This window comes from Cryptomeria japonica, chromosome 5 (assembly GCF_030272615.1).
Source record: "Cryptomeria japonica chromosome 5, Sugi_1.0, whole genome shotgun sequence".
NCBI classification, from domain to species: domain Eukaryota; kingdom Viridiplantae; phylum Streptophyta; class Pinopsida; order Cupressales; family Cupressaceae; genus Cryptomeria; species Cryptomeria japonica.
In genome coordinates, this window is record NC_081409.1 from 142229712 (window position 1) to 142253118 (window position 23407).

General features: G+C 34.6%; 1 protein-coding gene across 1 annotated transcript in view; it reads right to left on the bottom strand.

Annotated features, from left to right (window-relative positions):
* Positions 1 to 1174: 1174 nt before the first annotated feature.
* LOC131875763 (disease resistance protein RPV1-like) overlaps positions 1175 to 23407 on the bottom strand; it is a 31100-nt gene continuing 8867 nt past the window's right edge. Inside the window, exons 5-7 of the mRNA XM_059220426.1 lie at positions 1821 to 3170; positions 1637 to 1708; positions 1175 to 1543 (exon numbers count right to left, since the gene is read on the bottom strand). Coding sequence (XP_059076409.1) covers positions 1175 to 1543; positions 1637 to 1708; positions 1821 to 3170 — 1791 coding nt within the window. The remainder of the gene's footprint in view (positions 1544 to 1636; positions 1709 to 1820; positions 3171 to 23407) is intronic.

Sequence of the window (23407 nt, forward strand, 5' to 3'; positions counted from 1 at the left end):
ATAACTATTGTACTAATTGTCATTTTATTTGTTAATAAATTTAAGTGGAATAATAGACAAATAAAATAGCCATCTTGATAATGACATCTCTCAACATCTTTTATATAAAAAATTTAAAATATAGATATTTAATTAATTAATTGAAAGTAAGAATATAATATGACTTAATTTCAATTAATTATTTAACATATCTATATTTTAAAGAAATTAGGTAAAAGATGTTCATATATGTCATTATGGAGACGGCTATTTTATTTGTCTATTATTTCACTTAAATTTATTAACAACTACAATGACAATTAGTAATAGTTATGATTTTAAATTATAATTAATTAATAAAAAACAAATATATATCTTGAATGCTAGATTGACAGTCACCTTAACAGTACTAATCAACAATACTATTCTATTATCTATATAAAGATAGGCATAGAATGATTTAATGGCAAAGTACATGTTGTAGGCACCTAAATGGTGCTACAATACAATAAAACATAAGAATGATTGAAAGAACAAACATAAAAAACTATTCAAATGGGAACAAGTGATGGCTGAAAGCTTCATCAAAATTTTATATAAGAATTTTATTTTTTTCAAACTATTTGTCCTTCATTGTATTTTCAAACCACTCTTTTTAAAATACTCTTCAAACCACCTACTTTGTATTCTAAAATGCTCTATTATGAAAGCATCTCGAAAAAAAGTTTAAAAAATTGAACATATACTTGAAATTTGAGGGTCACCCTTGTCATATGAAAATTTAATGATATTAATTGATGGTCACCGTGAAAGTTTTAAAATTATATATGAAATCAATAAAAATAAAGAATTTTGCATAATATAAAATCTTGCATATTAAAATATGAAAAGAAATATAGATTTCTATCCTTTTAAGTTTTTCTTTTGCACAACCTTATCGACCATTAATCCATTGAGCAACAAAGGGCATCACTAATTCATAGGGGAAATGATTTTTTTAATATGACAAAAGTTTTTATTTGAATTTTTAATACAAAGCTCCAAATATTTTAACGTTTGCATCTCTTGCAATGCTGTGATTTTTTTTATATGGCAAAAGTTTTTATTTGAATTTTTAATACAAAGCTCCAAATATTTTAACGTTTGTATCTCTTGCAATGCTGTCTCTGCCTCATCTTTCATGCAACGGACTAACTCATATGTAACCCTCAAAGAAGAGATGTCCTATGAACTGCTTACAAACCTCTGAATTTTCGGCTTGCACCATCCATCCTTTTTTCATTTGTGCCTTCAACAAACTAAAATCTTGTGCCTTATCACTAGAGGATTTAAAATCTTTATACGCCTCGGAATCTTCTGTCCACATCAGTATATGTACTGGATAATTAGAGCCAGAAGATTGGGCGGTGTAAACATGGCCAAAGAATGTCACTTCAATTTTGGTTAACGGATCCGTTATAAGGTATAGAAAAACGGCACCTTTCGGCTTCTCCTTAAGCTCCAACTGATCCCTCTCTAAAAGCCTCCACACTTCAACACCTTTAAATCTGCTTGCAACTCTGTCCTGCGTAAATTTAAAAGAAACGCGTCGGTCAAGTCTCAGCATTCAGTGTCATTTAACAAAGATGCAAATGCAGGAGTAAAAGCATGATCCTACCATTTCATCAACGTCCTCCATTTTCGAGGTTGTTCCGGAAAGGATAGCTGTTGATATATTGCGAGCACAAGTCTGCACAATCAGTTAATTGCCACACAACATAATTTGATTTAGTCATTTATGGCAAATAAAACTTTTCGAGATATTTTCCTGGCTAAGATTATGAATAGTTTTGGTGGCTCACCATGATGTCAGTGCAACTGGGTCTGGGCAAACTATGGACTGATATCTGAAAATAAGACAACTTTTGCAACTGCTCCAGGCTCTCAATGCTCTGTATTTTCCAACACCTGTCGCCTATAATTACTTCTATTGAGCTGAGACCTTCCACATCAAGTGTTTCTAGTTCAACACATCCACTTATATCAAGAACTTTAAGTCCTGCCAAATTAGAGAAGCATGCCAGCGTTCTCAAAGAAAAACAGTTTATCAGGTTCAGGTTTATCAAACTGTCTGGTAACCTACCTATCTCTCTCAAATAGTCATTTCTGGACAGATCAACAATTTCAAGCTTGGGAAAAAGACTTTTGGCCCCAGGAATATCTATCCCTAAAATGTGGCTGTTTCTTATAATCAGATTTGTCAAACAACTTGAGCGATTGTGATCGATGCTTCCCTGCGCCTGAGAACTACCTGGCCGCATATTTCCTGAATCCCCTCCTATCGTTAAGTGATTGGAACTAAGTGGACAATCTTGAACATCCAAAATTTTCATATCCATCCATGCAATTCTTTCTGGTAATGCTTTCACTCCGCAATTATGTATTGTAAACCTTTCCAAATGCAACAACGTTACAATAGAGTTGTCAATGAAAAGTAGATTTGTGCATCCTAACAGGGTCAAGTCTGTTAAACTGTTCAAAGTATATAGAGAAGATGGTAACTCGGTCAAATTTGAGCTCCCTATATGTAGTTCTTCCAGATTTCCCAGCTGTTGTAGATCCTGAGGCAATTTCGTCAGCTTAGTACGGAGCACATTTAAATACTTTAAGGACTTTTGAACCTCCGTTCCCCTAGGCAATTCATCCAGCATAGAGCAACCCTCATAGTCGAGGTACTCAAGCGTGGAGATTTTTCCCAAACTTTGGAGAGTGAGCTTCCTGCAATCTGTCAATGCTAAATATTGAAGTTGCAATAATTCTTCAGCAAAAGAATCTGGCAAAACCTCCAAATCGCTGCAGCCAGAAAGATCTAAATGTCTGAGGTTTCTTACTTCCTCAAACTTAATTGGAAGTGTTTGGAGGCCTTGAACATTTTGTAAAACTATTTTGCCCAAATTCAAAACTTTCAGCTTTCCTAACCACCCCTCAAACCAATGTCCAAAAATTAATTGAAGCTGAAATGACTCAGAAGTATCTGAAGGAGTTAGAGGTTTCAATGAATCCGAAGCCTTTGAAGGAATTGGAGATACCAATGAATCCGAAGCCTTTGAGAGTCTCTTGAAACCAGGTGTTGAAGGACCAGCTGTCCATGGACTGTACATTTGATAGTCTCCTGCGCAGGCGACTGTCAACTCACGCAGCTGCGAAGGAGGCTGCGAATATTTACCAATTGTGGATTAATTGCTATGAATATTTGAAGGATAATAGACATTGATTAATGTAGTTGTTTAGGTTTCAGTTATATTACTGATTCTATATATGACAATGTACTATGCGAATGCTATAGAGAATGAATGCAATGGGTTAATTTTATTTTTGGTGTATTTTCTATTTTATAATGTGAATTCTGGTGAATTTTTCAGTTTTATTATGGTTTTGTATGTTCCTTCAATTGGTATTAGAGCGGAAATATTCTAGGTGATATGAGTTTATAGAAGATCCAGAGCAGCATGAGAAATTGTTTGGAGAATTTGTTGGAAGAACAGATCAGAGGAAACAGAAAGTAGAAGCCCAAAGACACCAGCCGTTGAAAGGACGACGCCTCTGCACTTAGAGAGAATAGAAGATCACTGCTGCTAACAAAAAGGAAGGGTTTGATGTTGCATGGGTAAATCATTGTGTTTGAAGATGACATCATATTCTCCGAGAGCAGTTTTGAAAGGCACAAAGGAGATATTTGTAGTAGTTGCAGAAATCTGAACCTCAGCGAAGATAGGAGGAGGTACGCAGTAAAAATAATGTTTTGAAAGTCTGTCCAGCCACAAGCAGTCACTGCTGTGAAAATAAGGCAAATGCAGATCGCAACTGTTGCAAATCCTTGAACGGGAAATCGAAAGGAAACTCTGCAGCTTTTGAAGGAAGGGTCAAAAGTTCAACAAGCCGTAAAGCAGGGCATAGCAAATTACAGACAAGAGCTAACGGCTAGGAGAAGAGAAGCATCCAAAGTAAATATTGCTGCGCTAGTTTTATTTAGAAGCGAACTGATTCGAATTATGGATTCGGATGACAACACCTCAGTGAGAACCTGTCGTATTGTAAACTCTGTTTACAAGAACTAGAAATCATTGAATTGAAGCAAGCCAAAAAGTAATCTATTTCATTCGAAAACCCAACATATAGAAGTTCATGAGATTCCAAGGGTCACAAAATCCTCTTGAGAATCTAAGTCCAACAGTCACATTTGTTCATTACATAATAAAATCTAAAAACTACGAAATTTTCAAAAAACTATATGAAATTTTATCCTAACTTCAACTAGACATAACTTTCTGCTTGGGACTCGAAATTACGAGCCGTTGATCTCGTTGGAAAGGTCTCCAAGAGTTGTAGACAAGAATTTGAAAGAAGTTGTTCTAGCACTTTCAAGGGCTAAAAATGCCCTTAAGACCTTCAAAAATGCAAATTACTAACATATAGACAAAATAAACTAAAAAATATATATAATTCAAATTTTCTTCTGATCATTACTTCCCCCTTGGAAAGCAATGGGCCCCATTGCATCAACACTTTGAATGAGATGAGGAAAACATTCTTGAAGTTGCTTTCTGGTAAACCACTTTTCTTATTGAGCAATCTGCCCTGCTCGAACCACTTTGTACAAGTAAATCTGTTGTTGTTTGAGTGTTTTCACCATGGTGTCCACAATCTAATCGCATTGGAATGGGGTAGCTGCATTTGGATTCAATTCTATAGTGGAGATTGTTTCTGCCACATTTGCAACATCTAATAGTGGAGGAAAATATGGCTTCAAGAGTTCCACATTGAAGACTGGATGAAGACAATGAAATGGAGGTAAATTAAGCTCAAAAGCATTATCACTAACTTGCTTGATGATGGTGTATGGCCCATAACGCAAAGGATGAAGCTTCCTATTGGCACCCTGCAATTGTTCCTTCTAGAAATGCAACCACACCTTGTCCCGGACTTGAAAATTATGAGGAGTATGATGCTCATCATGTCTCTCCTTATACTTCTTATTGGTGTGTTCCAAAATTTCATGAACTTGTTGTAGATGATGAATTCTATCGATGAACTAGGCTGCCTTATCTTCCTCCTTACCAACATGTGGAACTAGATGAGGTTGAATAAGTGGTATGGCAAAGTCCATGGGTGCAAGTGGCTAATAACCAAGGCAAACCTCAAATGGGTTGTGGCCAGTTGAACTATGAATTGCCCTGTTGTAGCTATGTTGAACATATGGAAGACTTCCATCCAATGTGCGGGGATGTTTTGAGTGGTGCATTCATAGGATGTGTATGATCATCCGATTCACTACCTCTGTTTGGCCATTTGGCCATCTCTTTGAGGGTGAAAGCAGTAGACTTTGTCAATTTTGTGTCCATCTTTTCCCATAGTGTAGACCAGAACTTACTAAGAAACTTGTTGTCTCTATCCAAGATAATGGTATTCAGCAGACCAAAATGAACCCAAATGTATTCAAAGAATAGTTTTGTAGTGTCCTCTGCAGAAATGGTTTTTTTACATGCCACTATTACTGCCATTTTCGAGAACCTATCTACCAAAAAATACACACAATCATGGCCTCTTTTGGTGGTAGGAAGACTAGACATAAAGTCCATAGAAACTGAGTGCCAAGGTTTTTCAGGAACAGGAAGTGGTGAGTATAGCTCAAGTTTACGATTGGCAGGCTTAGCAATAGCACATGTGGTACAGGCTTGAATATATGAAATAACATCATTCTGTAATTTTGGCCAATAGAAATACTTCTGAAGTATAGCAGTAGTCTTACCTATACCAAAGTGACCAGCAACCTTACTATAGTGAGCTTCCCATATCAACTTTTTGCATTTTGCATTGGGCACATAGATTTGGCCAAGGTGACAAAGCATTCCATCTTGCAAATAGAAATCATTCACTTGTTGTCCCTTCACTAATTGGTTATAAACATCTGTAAATTCAACATCATTCTCATACAAGTAAGCCTAGGCTTCAGTTTGATGACCACATGAGTTCAAAACCTTACTTATGGCTGCAATTGGAGGCCTGCTCAAATAGTCTTCTACTTTGTTAGTACTTCCCTTCTTGTGGCGAATATTGAGGTGAAATTGTTGAAGATATGTTGACCATCGTTGATGTCGATCATTCTGCAACTTCCCTTGTGTTTGCAAAAATTGAAGGGGTTTGTGATCTGTGTGGATGACAGTCTCCTTACCCAGAATGTAATGTTTCCACTGCTTACAGGCTTGAACAATAGCATACAGTTCCTTGTTGTAAGTAGCATATCGACACACTGTATCAAAAAAGGTCTAACTGTGATATCCAACTGGATGACCATGCTGCATGAGGACTGCCCCTAGAGCATATTCTGATGCATTTGTTTGTATTTCAAATGACTATTGTAGGTCAAGAAGAGATAAAACTAGTGCAAAACATAACCTTTGTTTTAGCCCCTCGAATGCTTCTTGTTGATCACTTGTCCATTTAAACTTTGCTTGTGTCCCCCCCCCCCCCAATGACTGATTTAGAGGCCAAGACAAATGGGAAAATCCCAACACAAATCTACGATAAAAGTTTGTCAACCCGAGGAAACTTCGTAACTCTGTGAGATTTCTAGGAGACGGCCAGTCCTTAATCACCTGTATCTTCTCTGGATCAACATGGACACCCTCACTATCAATAACATATCCTAAGTATATGATACTCTGCATACCAAAGGAACACCTTTCTTTGTTTACATAAAGCCCATGTTCTTGTAAGGTTGAGAGAATTTTTTCCACATGTTGCAAATGTTCCTCCCAAGTTTTGCTGAAGATGAGTATGTCATCTAGATATACCACCACGAAGGAATCAGTGAATGGTCTAAGTATGTCATTCAACATTCTCATGAATGTCACTGGAGCATTTGTTAGACCGAAAGGCATCACTAGCCATTCAAACAATCCCTCTTTAGATTTGAATGTTGTCTTCCACACATCTGCTGATTCAATTGGTACTTGATGGTACCTTGATTTCAAATCAATTTTGGTAAAGAATCAGACCCCTCTAAGCTAGTCCAAGAGGTCATCTATCTGGGGAAGTGGATACCTATTTTTTACTGAAATTTTATTCAAGGCCCTCTAGTCAATACAAAGTCTCCAAGTTCCATCATTTTCTTTGTTAGAACAATGGGGCTGCCACGGGGTGATTCACTTGGATGAATATGTCCCTTCTCAATCAATTCTTGTATTTGCCTCTTAATCTCATTATTCTCTAATACTGACCTATGGTAGATTGGTTCATTAGGTAATGGAGTTCTTGGTATCAAATCAATAGTATGTCACACTTGGCAATGTGTAGGTACCCTAGTTGGTAACTTAAACAGATTGTCATATTTCATCAAAATTTGATCCATTGATTTTATCTGCAGTGTTGTGGTGTTTGTGATGGTGTGGAAATTATAAACAAATTTCCTTTCTTCTTCAAAATGAATCATCAATAAAATGAATGTTCCCATTTCGGCAACTAACCTCTTACATTGCTGGGCACTAATCAAAAAGGTAGTCTATGCAGGGCTTACCTCTAGTATTCGGTATTTTTGCTCATGTAATATGATGGTCACGTTACGAGGCCTGGACTCATAAACACCATGTCACTGGTACATATATGGTTGTCCCAATAGAACATCACACTAAGGGAGCCACACCACAAATTATCTCATCTTTGAAAGGCTTTATGGAGTATGAAAGGCGACACTACTGGTGCACCTCGATATCTCTTCCTTGACTAACCCATCCCTTTGAATAGGGTTGCAGGTGGGTTATTGTTTTCAGATTCAGTCTCTTCACAGTCTCTACTGATATTAGGTTCTTTTGACTTCCGCTATCAACAATAAAGTGCAGGGCTTTTCTTCCAACCCACATTTGTGAATGGAACAATCTCTCCTCATCCTCCCGAGGCAATATCCTTGTAGTAGCTACCGTGGCATATGGATCAACCTCAATGACTTGTTCATGATTTCCTTTTGTGCATGTTTCTGCCACCTTAGATTCTGCCTTGTCTTCATGCGTCTCCATCATTAAGCTTTTGATGGTTCTGCAATCTATTGTATTATGCGAGGGACTCTTATGAAATTCACACCACATACCATTTTCTTGTGTCTTCTTCATACTCCATGTCTTTTTTTTGGGTGAATTGGGAGAGGGTTCCTTAGAGGTTTGTTTCCATGTAGTTTTACCACCTTGACTCTTCCATCTGTTGTTTGTGAAATTATCTCTCCTTCCTTTCTATTTGAATTTCTCCTCAATTTTGGTAGAAAATTTATAGGCACTAGGTAAACTCTCTATCTTCAGGAATTCCATTTCGGTTTGGATATACCTGTGGAGTCTACTCTGATATTTCAAAACTCGGTGCTTTTCAAAATCTTTGATGGCAAGCTTTGTTGTTAAGGCATGAAACATAAAAGTATATTCCTGAACAGTTTGGTCCTTCTTCTATCGAAGCAATTGCCACTGCATATATTTCTATTCATATGTATCAATAGGAAAATATTCTTCCTTTATGTGCTCCATGAATTCTCCCCATGTGGGTTTTTGATCAAAAATAAAAGTGCTACCGTTTTCTGCTGCCTTGGATGCTAACTTTGCTTCCCACGAATCTTTCACATGGTTTAGCTTTGAGGAGAGGAAAAGTTATCTTCTCTTCATTTGAAAACTAATTGACAAAGAAATATCTTTCCAGTTTTAAAACCTAATCATCAACAACATCTGCATCGATCTTTCCTTGGAATGTGGGTATATCGAAATTCACTTGCACCTTGAATGGCATATGCCCTGTGAATGGTGGGTTTGCTTGTGACCCATGACTTTCCAGCATTTGCTTGAACTGCTCCATCATTTCTTCACGTTGTTTTGCTAGTGTATCTTCAACTAATGTTTTAATGTCATTGTCTATCTGCAACTTAGCCATCTGCGATCGTGTGTGTCTCAAAGGAAGGTAGTATGAAGGATTCCTTGTTTCCAAGCCCAATCTCTGATATGTTAATTGCGTGTGATATGACATACATGAGCGAACTTGCTTTGATACCACTGATCCAAATTATGGATTCGGATGACAACACCTGAGTGAGAACCTGCGGTATTGTAAATTTTGTTTACAAGAACTAGAAATCATAGAATTGAAGCAAGCCAAAAAGTAATCTATTTCATTCGAAAACCCAACATATAGAAGTTCATGAAATTCCAAGGGTCACAAAAACCTCTTGAGAATCGAAGTCCAACTGTCACATTTGTTCATTACATAATAAAATCTAAAAAACTACGAAATTTTCAAAAAAACTATATGAAATTATATCCTAACTTCAACTAGGCATAACTTTCTGCTCGGGACTCGAAATTACGAGCCGTCGATCTTGTTGGAAAGGTCTCCAAGAGTTGTAGACGAGAATTTGAAGAATAAATCTTTGTTAAGATACATGAAAATGAATTGTGGATGGACTTATACATCAGGTTGACACATGATATCAAGTATGCTCAAAAAATGATTCAAGCATACTTGATCTTATATAAAAACAAAATCATTGGTTTGTCAAATGTCTACAAAACGTGAAGTTGGAGGAAGAAAATTTTATGATTTGTTTTGATGATGTTGGTGCGGTTGTCATTTGCAAAGGTGTTGTTTATTGATGTGTGTATACATGATTCAAATAGAAATTTCACGAGATGAATGATGTATGCTTCAGATGTTTTATAGATTTGTTAATTTTGTGGCATTGTTGGTGACAATTTTGGGTATTGTTTGGTCCTAAAACTTACAGATTTGTGGTTGGACTATAAGATGGGTCCTATGGTTATTGATATTTAGTTTGATGAAGATTTTGAGATTGAGAGAATTGCAGATAGATGGTCACGTATGGTCCTAATTGAAATGACTCCTATTTGAATTCATTAATGATTGAAGAATGGTGATAATGCTGCAGCACATTTTTTGGAGAATGACGATTTTTAATTAATATTTATTACGAGAGAGAATGAAAGATAATAAACATTAATTAATATAGATAGTTATTTGTTAATAGATAGTTATTTAAATTTCAAAATTATGACAATGTACCATGGCAATGATATAGAAAATGAATGGAATGGATTAATTTTATGTTTGATATATTCTCTATCATATAATGTGTATACTATGGTTTTGTATATTCCTTCAATATTAACAACAATTACGAAAAGGAAAAATCTCTGGTTTTAATTGCTACATATTTACAATTGCAATTGATGTACATACCTCACGATCATGAAACAAGTTGTAGAGTTCTTGAGGGTTGTTGACAGAATGGACTTCCAACACTCATAAATTTTTGAGTAAGAGAGTAGAAGGAATTGAAGGAATTGAAGAAATTGAAGTTTCCTTTGATTGACGAAAGCGAAACCATATCAAATCTCCGGACACACTTCTAAATGGTCGAGGAAAGATGGCATTTTGAAGCGCCAGAAGTCTTAATCCCCATATCCATTGACTGCGCAAAAATAATAGTAACTGATCTTCATTATCTCGACATTTACCACACAATGGGTTCTCCAGCACTGGTTCCCTTACTGCATCATCTCTACGAATTCCTCGTACATCAAACTTAGTGCCGATGGCGAAAACCTTAACAAGGGTAAAACATAATTTGTTAATGTATGGAGAAATGTATGTTAAAAATAATTATTAAGAAATAAGTGCACTGTAATTTTAGCAAACATGCACATGGTATAAACAAGGCGCCCAGGCCTTACTCAAGAAGTATTATCAGTAATGATATTTTACTGGTCAATTATTGCGAGCAATATTGTGATGAGAATAATTGAATTGCTTTAGGTTAAAAGGGATTCACTTTTAAAATATAAAAAGTATATATAATATGTGGGGGTTTTAAAATAATTAAAATATAGTTTTAATTACTACTTCAATATTAAGTGAAAATATATATTTAATAAATGAGATAGGATAAGAATTATGTACACAAGACAAAGAAAGTGTTTATATATGATGTTATTATTTTAGAGATACTTTGTTTTAGTCAATTAGAAGATATACCATTCACTATGATGGTCTTCTTAGGATTGACAATCTATCTTTTGTCTATATCATGTAATCTTATAATATGTAAAAGTTTGACAGTCACATTTGCACCTATTTAATCTCAACCCTAATAGTGTTAACAAAGAAAAGAATGGTCACGTGCCAAGCTTATGTAGGTTCAACACAATCCTACCTAAGTTTCATGCTTGTCATTGTGAAATGAGCTTGGAAAATAAAAGTGAGAATGAGACAACAATCAAAATAGTAGGCGAAATAATGAATGAATAGATTGATCAAAGTACATGAATATATAAGAAATGGGTGAATTCAAATTTCATATCTTTGGAGGAAAAATTAAATGAATATAAATTAAATGGATGGACTTGATCTCAGTGAAGGTTTTGGTGAAGATATCAACAACCTAATCTAAATATTGACAAAAGAAAAGGTCAATGATATGCCCATGAATGAACTCCTTGATGAAAATGCAAGTAAATCTCAATGTGCTTGTTCTACTAATGTTGAGTTGAATTCTCACATATTTGAATAGTACTTTGATTGTAACAATGGTTGATTGTAGGTTGTTTAATGAGAATACCCCGAAGCTAAATAGTCTTATAGTTACATTGAAAACTCCTTAATACTTGTCCACTATAGAAGACAAAGCAATAGCATGTTTCTGGTAGATCAACTGATAGGAATAAAACCAAGGGAAAAACTATTAACCTGGAGTGGACTTATGACTCTATAGATCATTAACCCAATCTAAACCTATATGGGCCAACTGAATCAACCTCTTTGCCAATGTTGTAGTGAATCACAAATGTGATAGTTCTCTAAAGAGAATGAAGAATCCTTGAGTTGCTTTCCAATGCAACTCATGAGGCTCCTGCTGAACCTAATGAAATGATGGGAAAAGGAACCTCTAAGACCAATCAATGCAATCTAAATATATTTAATCCCTTCATAATATTGGAACACAAATAGGCCTAACTACTATCCTTAAAGGAGAGCTTAGAGGTGTTGAGATTCTATTTCTTTGTTGTGAAAGATAGAGATAATGAAGTGTGTGTGGGTGAACTAGGCTAGTAATACCATAATGACTAAATTTGATAGACTACAATAGATAAATAAAGAAAGAAAAAAATAGTAAGGTAGATTTGAGATGGAAAAATAGAGAGGAACCTAGCACTACGATTTGGAGCTAACTATTATAGACAAAATCATTGAGTGCCCTAGTCTGGAGTTGATAGAGGTTTCAATAAGGAACCAAAAATGCAATTAGGAGGCTTTGTACACATGTCTCCAAAAAATTTGGGACAAAGGCCTTGAACACCCTAATCTAAGAGTTTTAGTCCATTCAAAGTTTGACAATATCTATCATTATTTTTTCTACTTGTCTAAACTTTCTTGTTGTTGGATTTAGACCTGAACACATATAAAATGAGAAAAGGTAGTTGTGTTGTATAGGGGCTTGCCTAAGTCAAGCCTCATGCTAGTTTTCTCACCTCGATAATAGTGATGATGATGAAAAGAGGTCTTATCTCCATAAAGATAGAGGCTAAGTAAATCATAAATGTTGAAATGATAAAGTTTCCTTAGTTGTGAAACCCTCTTGAGGAGCTCCACATAAAGGTGGTGATGCAATTCTCTTTTGGAAAGCCTACAAGTGGTAGTATGATAACACGATAACCATAAATGAGAAACATGAATCTATAATTGACTATAGATTATTTGTTGTCTGTTGATCTCTATTGCTTGATAGTTCATTCCCTATATGACTGACATAGATTGGATTAGATTGTAATGCTTACTTGCTAGACCTTATGAGAAATAGAAGATGGTATTTATATCATAATCATAAGACTATTTTAAGTACAGGATGACAAATAATTATCAAATGCAAATATCTGGACTAGCTCACAAAAGGTAAAGATCACCACTCACAATACCCCAAATTTGAACCCCTTTTGACAAGACTAGGATGTTAGGTGCTTGGGTCCATCGAAAAAGAGGCCTCCCAAAGGGAGAGAAAAGTATCAAGGCCCTTAACTTAAGACCTAGTCTTGGATTTTGTATTTTATGATGATTAAGTTGTAGACACATTGGTAAAGTTTAGGATATCATAGAGCACAAATGGTCAAAAAGAATAAGGAAAAACCACACTAAAGTAGGTTCCAAATAGGACATAAAATTATTAGGATAAATAATTTATGATGTTACATTTATCTCCCACTTTAGCAATGGTATGAACTTGCACTGATACCTACAATAAAGGAATAGAGCAATTGAGAGAAAGGAACTTTAGGGACATGATGAGACTATTTGAGGGATGTGCAAGCCTCCAAGCTTAGGATCCTATTGACCCACACCAAAACACTTATATTAAGATACACACATGAAGAGAACATAAGGCACACAATGCTTAAATTAATAAAAATGGACTATAAAAGACAATAATGCTTGGCACCCTAGAAAAATGAACCATAGAAAAGGTCAAGAATGGGGGAATAAACCAAGTTTCCTGTAATAAACTTGAAAATAGGCACAATAACACATAATTTAGGAACTTCCACTAAAATGGGTTCCTAACCTAGTGTGAAATTGTTAAGGTCAACAATTTATGACATTATACCATCTTCCATGTGTTTCTTTCTAATAACCTTATTCGACTTTGTCATATTCAACTTTTCAACTCCAAGCTCTTCTTATTATACCAAAATTTCCACTTCTTTTAATCTATAGACCTATTTCACTATAAAAGATGCCTTACTATCATCCTATAGACTTTGTGTCTTTCTTAATTATCTCTTTGGATTTTCTTCTCACTAAATCATGTTCTCCCTTACCAAAATATGTTTTCTTCTTCTTAAATTCATAAAATTCTCCTAGAATATGCTTCTACTAATCTAACCCCAAGTAATTATTAAGGTTCTTTTTATCTTTTTTCTTAGGTCATTACATGGCCTTTTTCTTAACTTTTTTCATTTTTCTCTTTTTTATTATTTCCCAATTTATCTTTTGTTAATGATGATTCTCCTTTTCTACATCCATTTTCTATATTTTATTTATTATATTGTCTAATGTTTTCTTCCCTACTTTAGTTATTGATTATTACTTTAGGATCATAGGCTACATTTGGACTAGGCTACAAAACACTATCATTTTCTTTCGCACCCATTAGCATAATGTCCTAGTTTATCATAGTTATAATATTTAATCCTTTTGATCAATCCTATTTATTTGATACCCTTGACCCTATAACCCTATATGCTAAATCTGCAACCCTATACCTTATATCCTCAAGAACAAAGACAATAACTTAAATCCTATACCACAAAATTTATATGTTATACCCCCAATCCTAAACCCTATACCTTATACCCTCAACTATAAATCCAATACCCTAAATCCTAAACCATGTGTCATTTACCTTCAAAAGTAAACAATATACACTCAAACCTATAACCAATACCCTAAACCCTATACAAATACCCTCGCCCCTACAACCCTACATGCTAAACCCTCAACCCTATACCTTATATCATCAACATAAAACCAATACCGTAAACCCTATATGCTCAACCCTATGTTCTATACCCTCAACCTTGAGCCCTATACCATACAACCTCAAACATAAACCCTATAAACTTGATCTATAACCAATACCCTAAACCATAAATGCTACACCCTATGCCCTATACACTATACACTAAATCCCATACCAATACCATCGAGCCTATAACCAATAACCCCAAGCATACAACCTATACCATAAATCATATTCCCCATACTCTCAATCTTAAACCCTAATCGTATACCAATACTCTAACTCTAAACCCTATATCCTCAACCCTATACCTTAAAACTTATATGCTATGCATCCTCAACCATAATCTCTATACCTTATACCCTTAGTCATAAACCCAATACCCTCAAAATTAAACCCTACACCCTCAAACCTAGAGAGGGTGGGAGTCCAAGAACCGGTGAAAGAAGAATAAAGAGAGGGAGGGAGCAAGAGAGAGAAAAAGAGATCTAGAGAGGGGAGAGATAAAGAGGTTAGATAAAGAAGAGAGAGATGGAGAAAGAGGAGGCTCGATATCTAAAGGGGGAGAGAGAGCAAGAGAAGTGAGAGACATAGAGGGGGAGAGAGAGGTGAGATAAATAGATGGGGAGAGAGAGGTGAGTAACGGGACAAGGTTAGATATATAGAGAGTTAGAGAGCATAGAAAGTTGCATGTATTAAACAACCGAAAAGTGTCGATTAAAGTAAATTTAAAAAAAAAAAGCCCACAAAAATGAAAAAAGTCATAAAGAATTAGTAGTTTCTAATACGTGCACAACCCTTTTGCAATACATTGTCATGTTCTCAAATATCAATGCATCTAGCATGAATATTGATGTTGATTGTAGTTGACTAATCATGACAATGTACTTTCGAGTGTGACTTTTGACATTTCATATCTTCAAGGATTTGAAGACATCACATCTGATATATTTTTGATACAAAATCATCACCTTTATTTAATGATCTAGTACTTAGTTAACAATAACTATTGAAACTTTCTATAAATAGGGACATGAAGTTGGACTAAAATAAGGGTGGGTGCAAGAAATTGAGTCCCAATTCTGTGAAAGTCTGCAAGCAAAAACGTTTGCCGCTAGAAATGAGTGCTCATTTTTTAAGAAATGGATACCTGTTTAGCTTCAGGGCCTCGACCCATAAAAATAAAACAGGTGCACATTTTGAAAAATGAGTGCCCATTTAGGATTGGACCACTGTAGAGAAACAGGTGCACAAAAATGGTTACAAGTTTCTACCCATTTTTGAAAACGGGCACACGTTTCTTAAAATGCTACAAATTTCAAAACGGGTGCCTACTTTTTTAATTTTAAATAATGGGCGCCCATTTCATAAAAGATGGTGTGGGAATCACACCTATGCCTCGGTTTTGGCTTCGAGTTAGGCTTGGTAGGACCAAGCTTATGTGTGGACCTCCAAAAAAATGGCTAAGGCACTACTAGACTACTAGATTTTTTCCTTGCCATAATTTTTTGAAGGTCATCTTGATCGTATTTTTTGATGAAATGAAAACCCATTAGAGCTCTCACTCACCTAATTTAAAAAATATAAATTTAATAGTGATATGATTATTTTTACTATTTTTGCATTATTTATTAATCAAAAGTGGTATCTAGATGTAAAATAGTGAGGTTCAGTAAAACTTTAATAACTTTTTTTGTTTTTAGATTTTGTGGAAAATTAATTATATGACATCAATCTACATACAATTATTTTGAAGATTAAAACAAGAAACTTTTAAAATATGAAATTTTCATCAAATTATGGTGGTCGTACACCAGATGTTTTGAAAATGTACTTTATAGCCAATTAAAAATAAATAAATAAAAATATATGTAATAAAAAAATAAGGAAAAATATTCTCATCAATATTTGGTGTCTTAAGTATCGTTTTCAAGAAGGATTTGAAAAAATTCATTTATTTACATAAAAATATGGTGGTCGTACACATGTGTGGTATGGTCTTGAAACATGCATTTTGAAAAAGTGGTTTTTAAACATGCCTACTAAAAATCAATGTATACCATGTGGGTATTGAAATAAATTGCATATTTGAAAATTAGACTCCAAGCACTACATTTTCTATAACTGAAGTTTTTTCAGAGTCAATCTATAAGTGCCTCAAATTTTGACAGCAATCGATAGAAAATTTGAAAAATAGGAAAAATACTTCCACTTTTTAAAGTGGGACTCAACTTCTTGCTGCCACCCATAATCCACTAATGGTTTTGAATGCGTTATTAAGTATTTTTAGTTATGATAAGAGATTTTTGAGGTTAATAAAGATGACGCCATCATATTATTGGGGGTACTGTAAATTCTCCTACCTCTAGTTGTGCAGTGTCAGAGGAAAAGAGAGACTAATTCCTTTTAAAGTTAGGATGGGAAAAATTGGAAAGAATTTGATGGGTACAATAAGGTAGTAGAGAGGCTCTCAAAAAAGAGCTATGGAATATTAATGCCATATTGTTGTCTTTAGATGTCTTGGTACCAGAAGATGCTAATGGTGCGACTTTTTGTATCACTAAATCTACTTGTACACTTGAAAAGGAAATCCACAATAAAAGACAATCTTACTGGAATAGGAACCATAGGGTTTTTGTGTAACTTTTGGAGCTATGTATTTAGCATCTTCTGAGGTCTTATGTGAATGTTGTAGCCCTATTTAATACCATTACTCAAGTTCTCTACTACCTTATTCTATCATTTTTGGTGGTGATTCAGAAGTAGATTAGTTGCAACCTTGGTGAACACTTGTAGTCTTATACCATTAAACCTTCGTGGTGTTTTAAGCAAGTGGAGCTAAAGGTGAAGATGTTAATTGAGGAGGACTATTGGGCTTTTATGCAATATTGGAAAGGACTATGGGGCTTTTTATGTAATATAGGAAGTTGAAGCTCTCTATTGAGAATCTTCTAAGGTCTTCGTAGGGTTATTTATTTGCACAATGAAAAAGGAGTTGTTTTGTTCTTGTTTTCTCAGTAAGGGTAACTATTATTACTAATGTGATGTTCATTGTAAACAACTGATCTTGATAGTTATTTGTATTTTTTCGAGATGATTTTGATGTTGATTGTACATGCCTAATATTGAGTTTATCTTTTCAAGGTGATTGTCATCATTTCCAATTTGAAGGCTTTGCAAAATATTCATCGAGATATTTTTTGATATGTAATAATCACCTTTAATTAATGATGGAGTACTTTGTCAACAACATAATTTTTCTATAAAGAGGAATAAGCGATGGATCATTGTGAGTTTTGAATGTAGTGTTCTCATTTCTCAGTTCTAATAAGTGTTCTCTTAGGTTAACAAGTACTAACGATGATGCAAATGTATTGTTGGGGGTATTGTAAATTCTCTTACCTCTAGTTATGTAGTTCCAGAGGAAAATAGTGAATAACTACACATAGAATAAGGATGGGTGGAATTGGAAAGATTTGGATGGGTAGAATAAGGCATGAGAGAGGCCCTCAAATAGGAACTTTGGAATTGGTCCGTAGTTTTGAAGGTTTTCTTTCTCTGCTTCATCCTTTATAATTCCATCCTCTTCTATCATGATGGCTTGATCCTGTACAAAGATGTTGGAAGTAGATTTTCTATCAGTAAAACCACTTTTATTTGCAATCATATTATTTTTTAATGAATTCATCTTTCTTGAAGATCAGGGGAGCAAGTTTTGTTGGCTACCACAACATGATGCTCATATTTTGGGGATGTTGATGGATCCCTTAACCCATACAATTTGTAGAAGATTGGTATCAATTATGTCAATTTATAATTCATTTGTAACTTTAGGGACGAATCACGTACCATGTAACATTGTAATTCATTATTATTAATATAATTAATGGTTGTACTACTATTGTTCCTTTTTATTCATTTGTAGTAAATAGTTATATAATATTTGTTTTTTGTAATTGTCATGTGCTTTATTTGGAGAACTTATTTACTTAATTATTTTAGAGGAATTTAAATATTAATGTGTTTAACTAATATATCTATGTATATTACTACATAACCCTACTTACAGATTCACAATATGTAGTGATTTACCCAGACTCACAATAATTTTAATAAAGAATTTAATTTGTTGGTGATCGGAGATCAATATCTTATATTAATCATAGCATAAGAATGAGTGAGTCAATATTTGATTACAATATCTAATAACAATATCTGATTATACATGCCAATCAGGGAAGGGTTCAAGAAAGTCTAGCTGGAGAGTGACTCAATGAATATCATTAAATGTATTACTAAGCAATCTGAACCTAGCTAGATGATCAAACACCTAATTGAGGAGTGCCACATCATGATTGATAAACCGGATGATTTCAAAGTCTCCCACATGTATATAGGGAAGGCAATATGCCAATGGACCACATGAAAAATATTGGTGTGGATTGTGTGGAGGTACGGTGGTGGATGGAAAGGGGAACTTTCCCAAAGCATTTGTGTGATCCGATGAGAAAAGTCGTTGCTGGTATCAACTATTCAGTACTCATTAATGATGATAGGTAGTCTTTTGAATGGTGTGTTTTGGTGGGATTCATTTTTGGATCCCAATATTAGAGTATCTAGACCCTTCCTTAGAGCCTTCTTTTGCATTTTGTGGGTCTGGTTTGCTGCGTATACCTGGAATTGCAGAGATGGAGATTGTATGGGTGGTGAAAAAAATAGAATGGAACCCACATCTTATGAAAAATGGAAGAAGAATATGGACCTTTGGAATGAAATCTCTAATGGGAGTCTTGCTCCCTATCTTGAGAGACTCCATGGGAATGATCCCAAAAAGTTAGAAGATTTTGTTAAAGGATGGAATAAGGGTATTCTCACTATGTTTGGGGTGGAGTTCAGAATCTAGGAGTTCATTGCTAATATCATGAGCATGCAAATGGAAGGAAATAAATTCTATCATGAGAAGAAGTCGGCTATGGAGGCTATCTTCATATTCTTTGATAAACAAAGTGAAAGAGACAAGGTTTTCAAGATGATGGATGACGGGTATAACAGGAAAGATTTGTAAACCCTATGGGCAGACATGGCAGAGGTGATAATGAGGTACATTACCCTTGATAGCCATTTTGCTAGTATATTTTCATATCATTTCATGATTCTTAATCATTTTAGGCATGGTAAAAGGATTTCCATTCCCTTTTATTTGCTTTCTTCCTTGGAGCAAAGTCTAGCTAAACATGACAAGAATCCAATTAATCTTGTGTTACATGAAGGATTAATTGTTCTTATCATGGACTATGCTAAGGCTAATGAGGTTAAGCCTTCCCCGGTTATCAAAACCCCCATGTCGTCCACCAACTCTGAGGTGCACGTGGTGTCAGATACAAAAATGGAGGGAGAGGAGAGTGGAATGGCCATGGATTGGCAGGATATTAAGATTTTGGAAGACCCTGACTATTATCCCACTCAAGAGGAGGATCCCCCCCACATGACCCCTGAGATTGGCAATAGTAGGAGGAACAAACATCCTAGATGGGCGGCTAGTAATTATAAGACTCTTGGAGTCAAACCATAGGATTTTGACCCACCAAAATCTAAAAAAACTAAGTCAGGAAAGTCTAGTGACAACAAGGGAAAGGAACAGGAAATTAAGCTTGACATCCCTATTAATGTTGACCATGGAAAACAAGGGATGGCCACTATTGACTCGATGCTAGAGAAACTAATCAAGAATTCTGTTAGTGGGAAAGATAATTGCTTCCTGTGGGTTGGTAAGGAAATCAACATATTGAAAGAGGGTATCAAGGGTATCATTGATATATTTATTGATAACCTTGAGCCAAGTAAAACCAATAAGCTGATCCAGATGACACAAAAATTAATTGAATATATGGAGACTATGAAGACTGATCATGAGAGTAGAATTGGTTATCTAGAATCAAGCTTGGAAGAAATAAAAGGGAGCTTGAGAAAATTAGTGAACATTAGTAAGGAAACAATGAATAATAGTGTGAAGGGCCTCAAGAAGGTTAATGCGATGATTGTTGATCACAAAGCTCGACCTTTATCCAGCATACCACCTTTGGCAATGAAATAGAAGAAGAAATTACAGGATTAGAGTGTGCAAGTTATAGGTTCTCAGACTATGATTGGCCCATATACTAGAACCAGAAGTAGGAATTAGGAGAAGGGTACCTCCAAGTTCATTATGGAAGAGCTTGAAGACGTAAATTGTGAGATGATCCAGAAGAACTCGAAATTGGTGCACTCTTTCCAATAGGGTACTAGTATTTTGTTTTGTGCTTAGCATATTTTTTTATAATTTTTTTACTTTGTGGACTTGCCCCCTATTTCGTCTAATGGTTAGTTATTGGTTTTGGTCTATTTTGTGACTAATCTTTTGGTTGTAAAACTTTGGGTTTTGGGTTTTGGGTTTTGGGTTTTGGGTCCCTATAAAACCTGCTTACCTTAATAAAAAATAATGAGTCAAAAAGTCATACTTGTTATATCCAATAGGAATTCCAAAAAATATTTGCATCTAATTTAAGTATTTTAATCATCTACTTTTGAAGAAGTGAAAATCAGACACACATTACTCATTAGCAACACAATGCAAAGACAAAATAAAAAACCCATTGTTTCCATAAGATTTTGGAATAAAACACTAGATACTACTTGATAATCATTGAATTATATTACAAGATTCCTAATCCAAAATTTTAAAAATTGAAAATAAGAGAGAAGGAGAAAACAAAGAAACTAGAGTGCTCCCAACCAATCTTCCTAGATATGTTGGAGTATTGTGACATGTCCACTTTTTTGGGATGCAAAATATTGCATAAAGATTATTCTTCAATTTGTTTCTCCTTTATGCGTGCAATATTATTTATTCCAACCTTTAATCTGGAAGATGGCAGGCCACTTAAAAGATTGCAACTCTTGCGCCCTGCTAGGTGTCTCCCTAGTTTTTTTATCAATTGCATTTTGACTTCTACCATTAATATTTTGTACAAAAAATTGACTTCTATAATTTGATCAACAATTGAATGGTAAGTGAAATATTGGGGTTGTTTCCCCAGGTGAGCCGATTGAAAGCTAATTGTATCACCATTTCAAAATCCTTTTTCCACTCCAAACTATTTTTTTTGCTTATCTTTTCCTAGGATCTTTGGAATGGTCTAATGTTGGAGATCCTTGAAAGAATCAATCTATTCTTTTAATTATACTTCCTTTCCCTCAATATATTAGAGATCCCTAATCATACTATTATAATGGTTTTCATTAACCATAAAATCCTGACCAAGCACCATCTTGGTGGCTTTTAATTCTAGTTGCTCGATAAATGGAAATCGATGGCCCTTGGTGATACATTTCAATCTAAGGTATGAAATTTCTCCCAAGAAGGCCATTTTTCGCCTCTTGCACCGCAATCTGATGGGATTATCCATGCCAAGCATTCTCTGAATTCATGTCGAGGCTGAAATCTTAATTGATAAGAATGAATTCAATGTCAACATTCCATAGAATTTAAAGAAACTCCATAGGAATTGTTATCTCCCAACATAATGACATTTAAGCTCAACATCCAAAACATCTATTTTATTTGAGCCATGCCATCCTTACCGTATTCCATATTTATAATGCCTTGGCCAACTAACAATATGAAACAAGAAATCCAAAGCTTGAGTAATAAATCCAGGTTTTTAGAATGCATTATGAAAAATTAATATATTTACACGACCCTTAAATGGTACTTGTAAAGCCATATGCCACCATTATTAAATATTTTTCTCCGGGAGCTCTTTGAATCAGCTTTATATAATAAAATATATTAAGTGGCACCGCCACCTTATTTTGAAAAAATATATATATATTTTTGGGCTTACTAATTTAATTAGCTAGTAAAAATTTTTATTTTTTTTTTATTCGAAGCATAATTTGCGACGTTAAACTTTATAGTTTTATATATTTCAAAAATTCGCCTGTAAAAATTATTTTTTGGTTTATATCAAATGTTCGATTCTCCAAAAAATTATTTTTTATTTGAAAAGAAAGATAAATGTTCACCAACATTTTCTATTGATTTTTGTAGATTTCAAGAAATTCGCGAACCAAATTTATATTATATTTCCACGAAAAATGAAAAAAATTGCAAATAAGATTAAATGATCGATCTCTAATTGACAAAAAAATTGCCAATATTTTACACCATTTTTGAGGGGGGGTTTCATAAATTTTTCACTAGCAAGGATTTTTCTAGGGGTAGTTCAATATTTGAGAAAGCTTATCGAATCATATTCCATAGTTGCAATGCTTTATATTCCCTAATGGAAATTGGTAAGTCTTTTATATAGGGTAGAATTCAACAAAAGGTATTTGTTTAGTTGAAGTAAAAGATTAGTAAGCCATTGGTTTTGGAAATACCTAGCTTAGAACTACTATTTTAGGTAGAGACAAATTTTAATGATTATGTGTTCAAAGCTATTTTATTACAAGTGTGTAAGTTTCTTTTTTATCATTCAAGTTTATTTCATAGAGAACTTTAGATATATTGCTCACATAATGAATTGTATGTCTTTGTTTAACCAAAAATTAACTATATCAATTATAAACTAAAAATCATATATATATATATATATATGTCTTCATATGTTTAGTGTTATGGTAGAAACACTCTATTGGTAAGGCAGCCACCGAGGTTCAAACCCCCACTGGGCCACTGATCTTGCAAGGTTTCTACCTTCGTTGGACTATTGAGCTCATGGGTTTGAAAAAGTGAAGTGTGGGGAATGATGACCCCTCGAAAATGGCCTTGTGGGAAGAGATCCTCTATAAGTG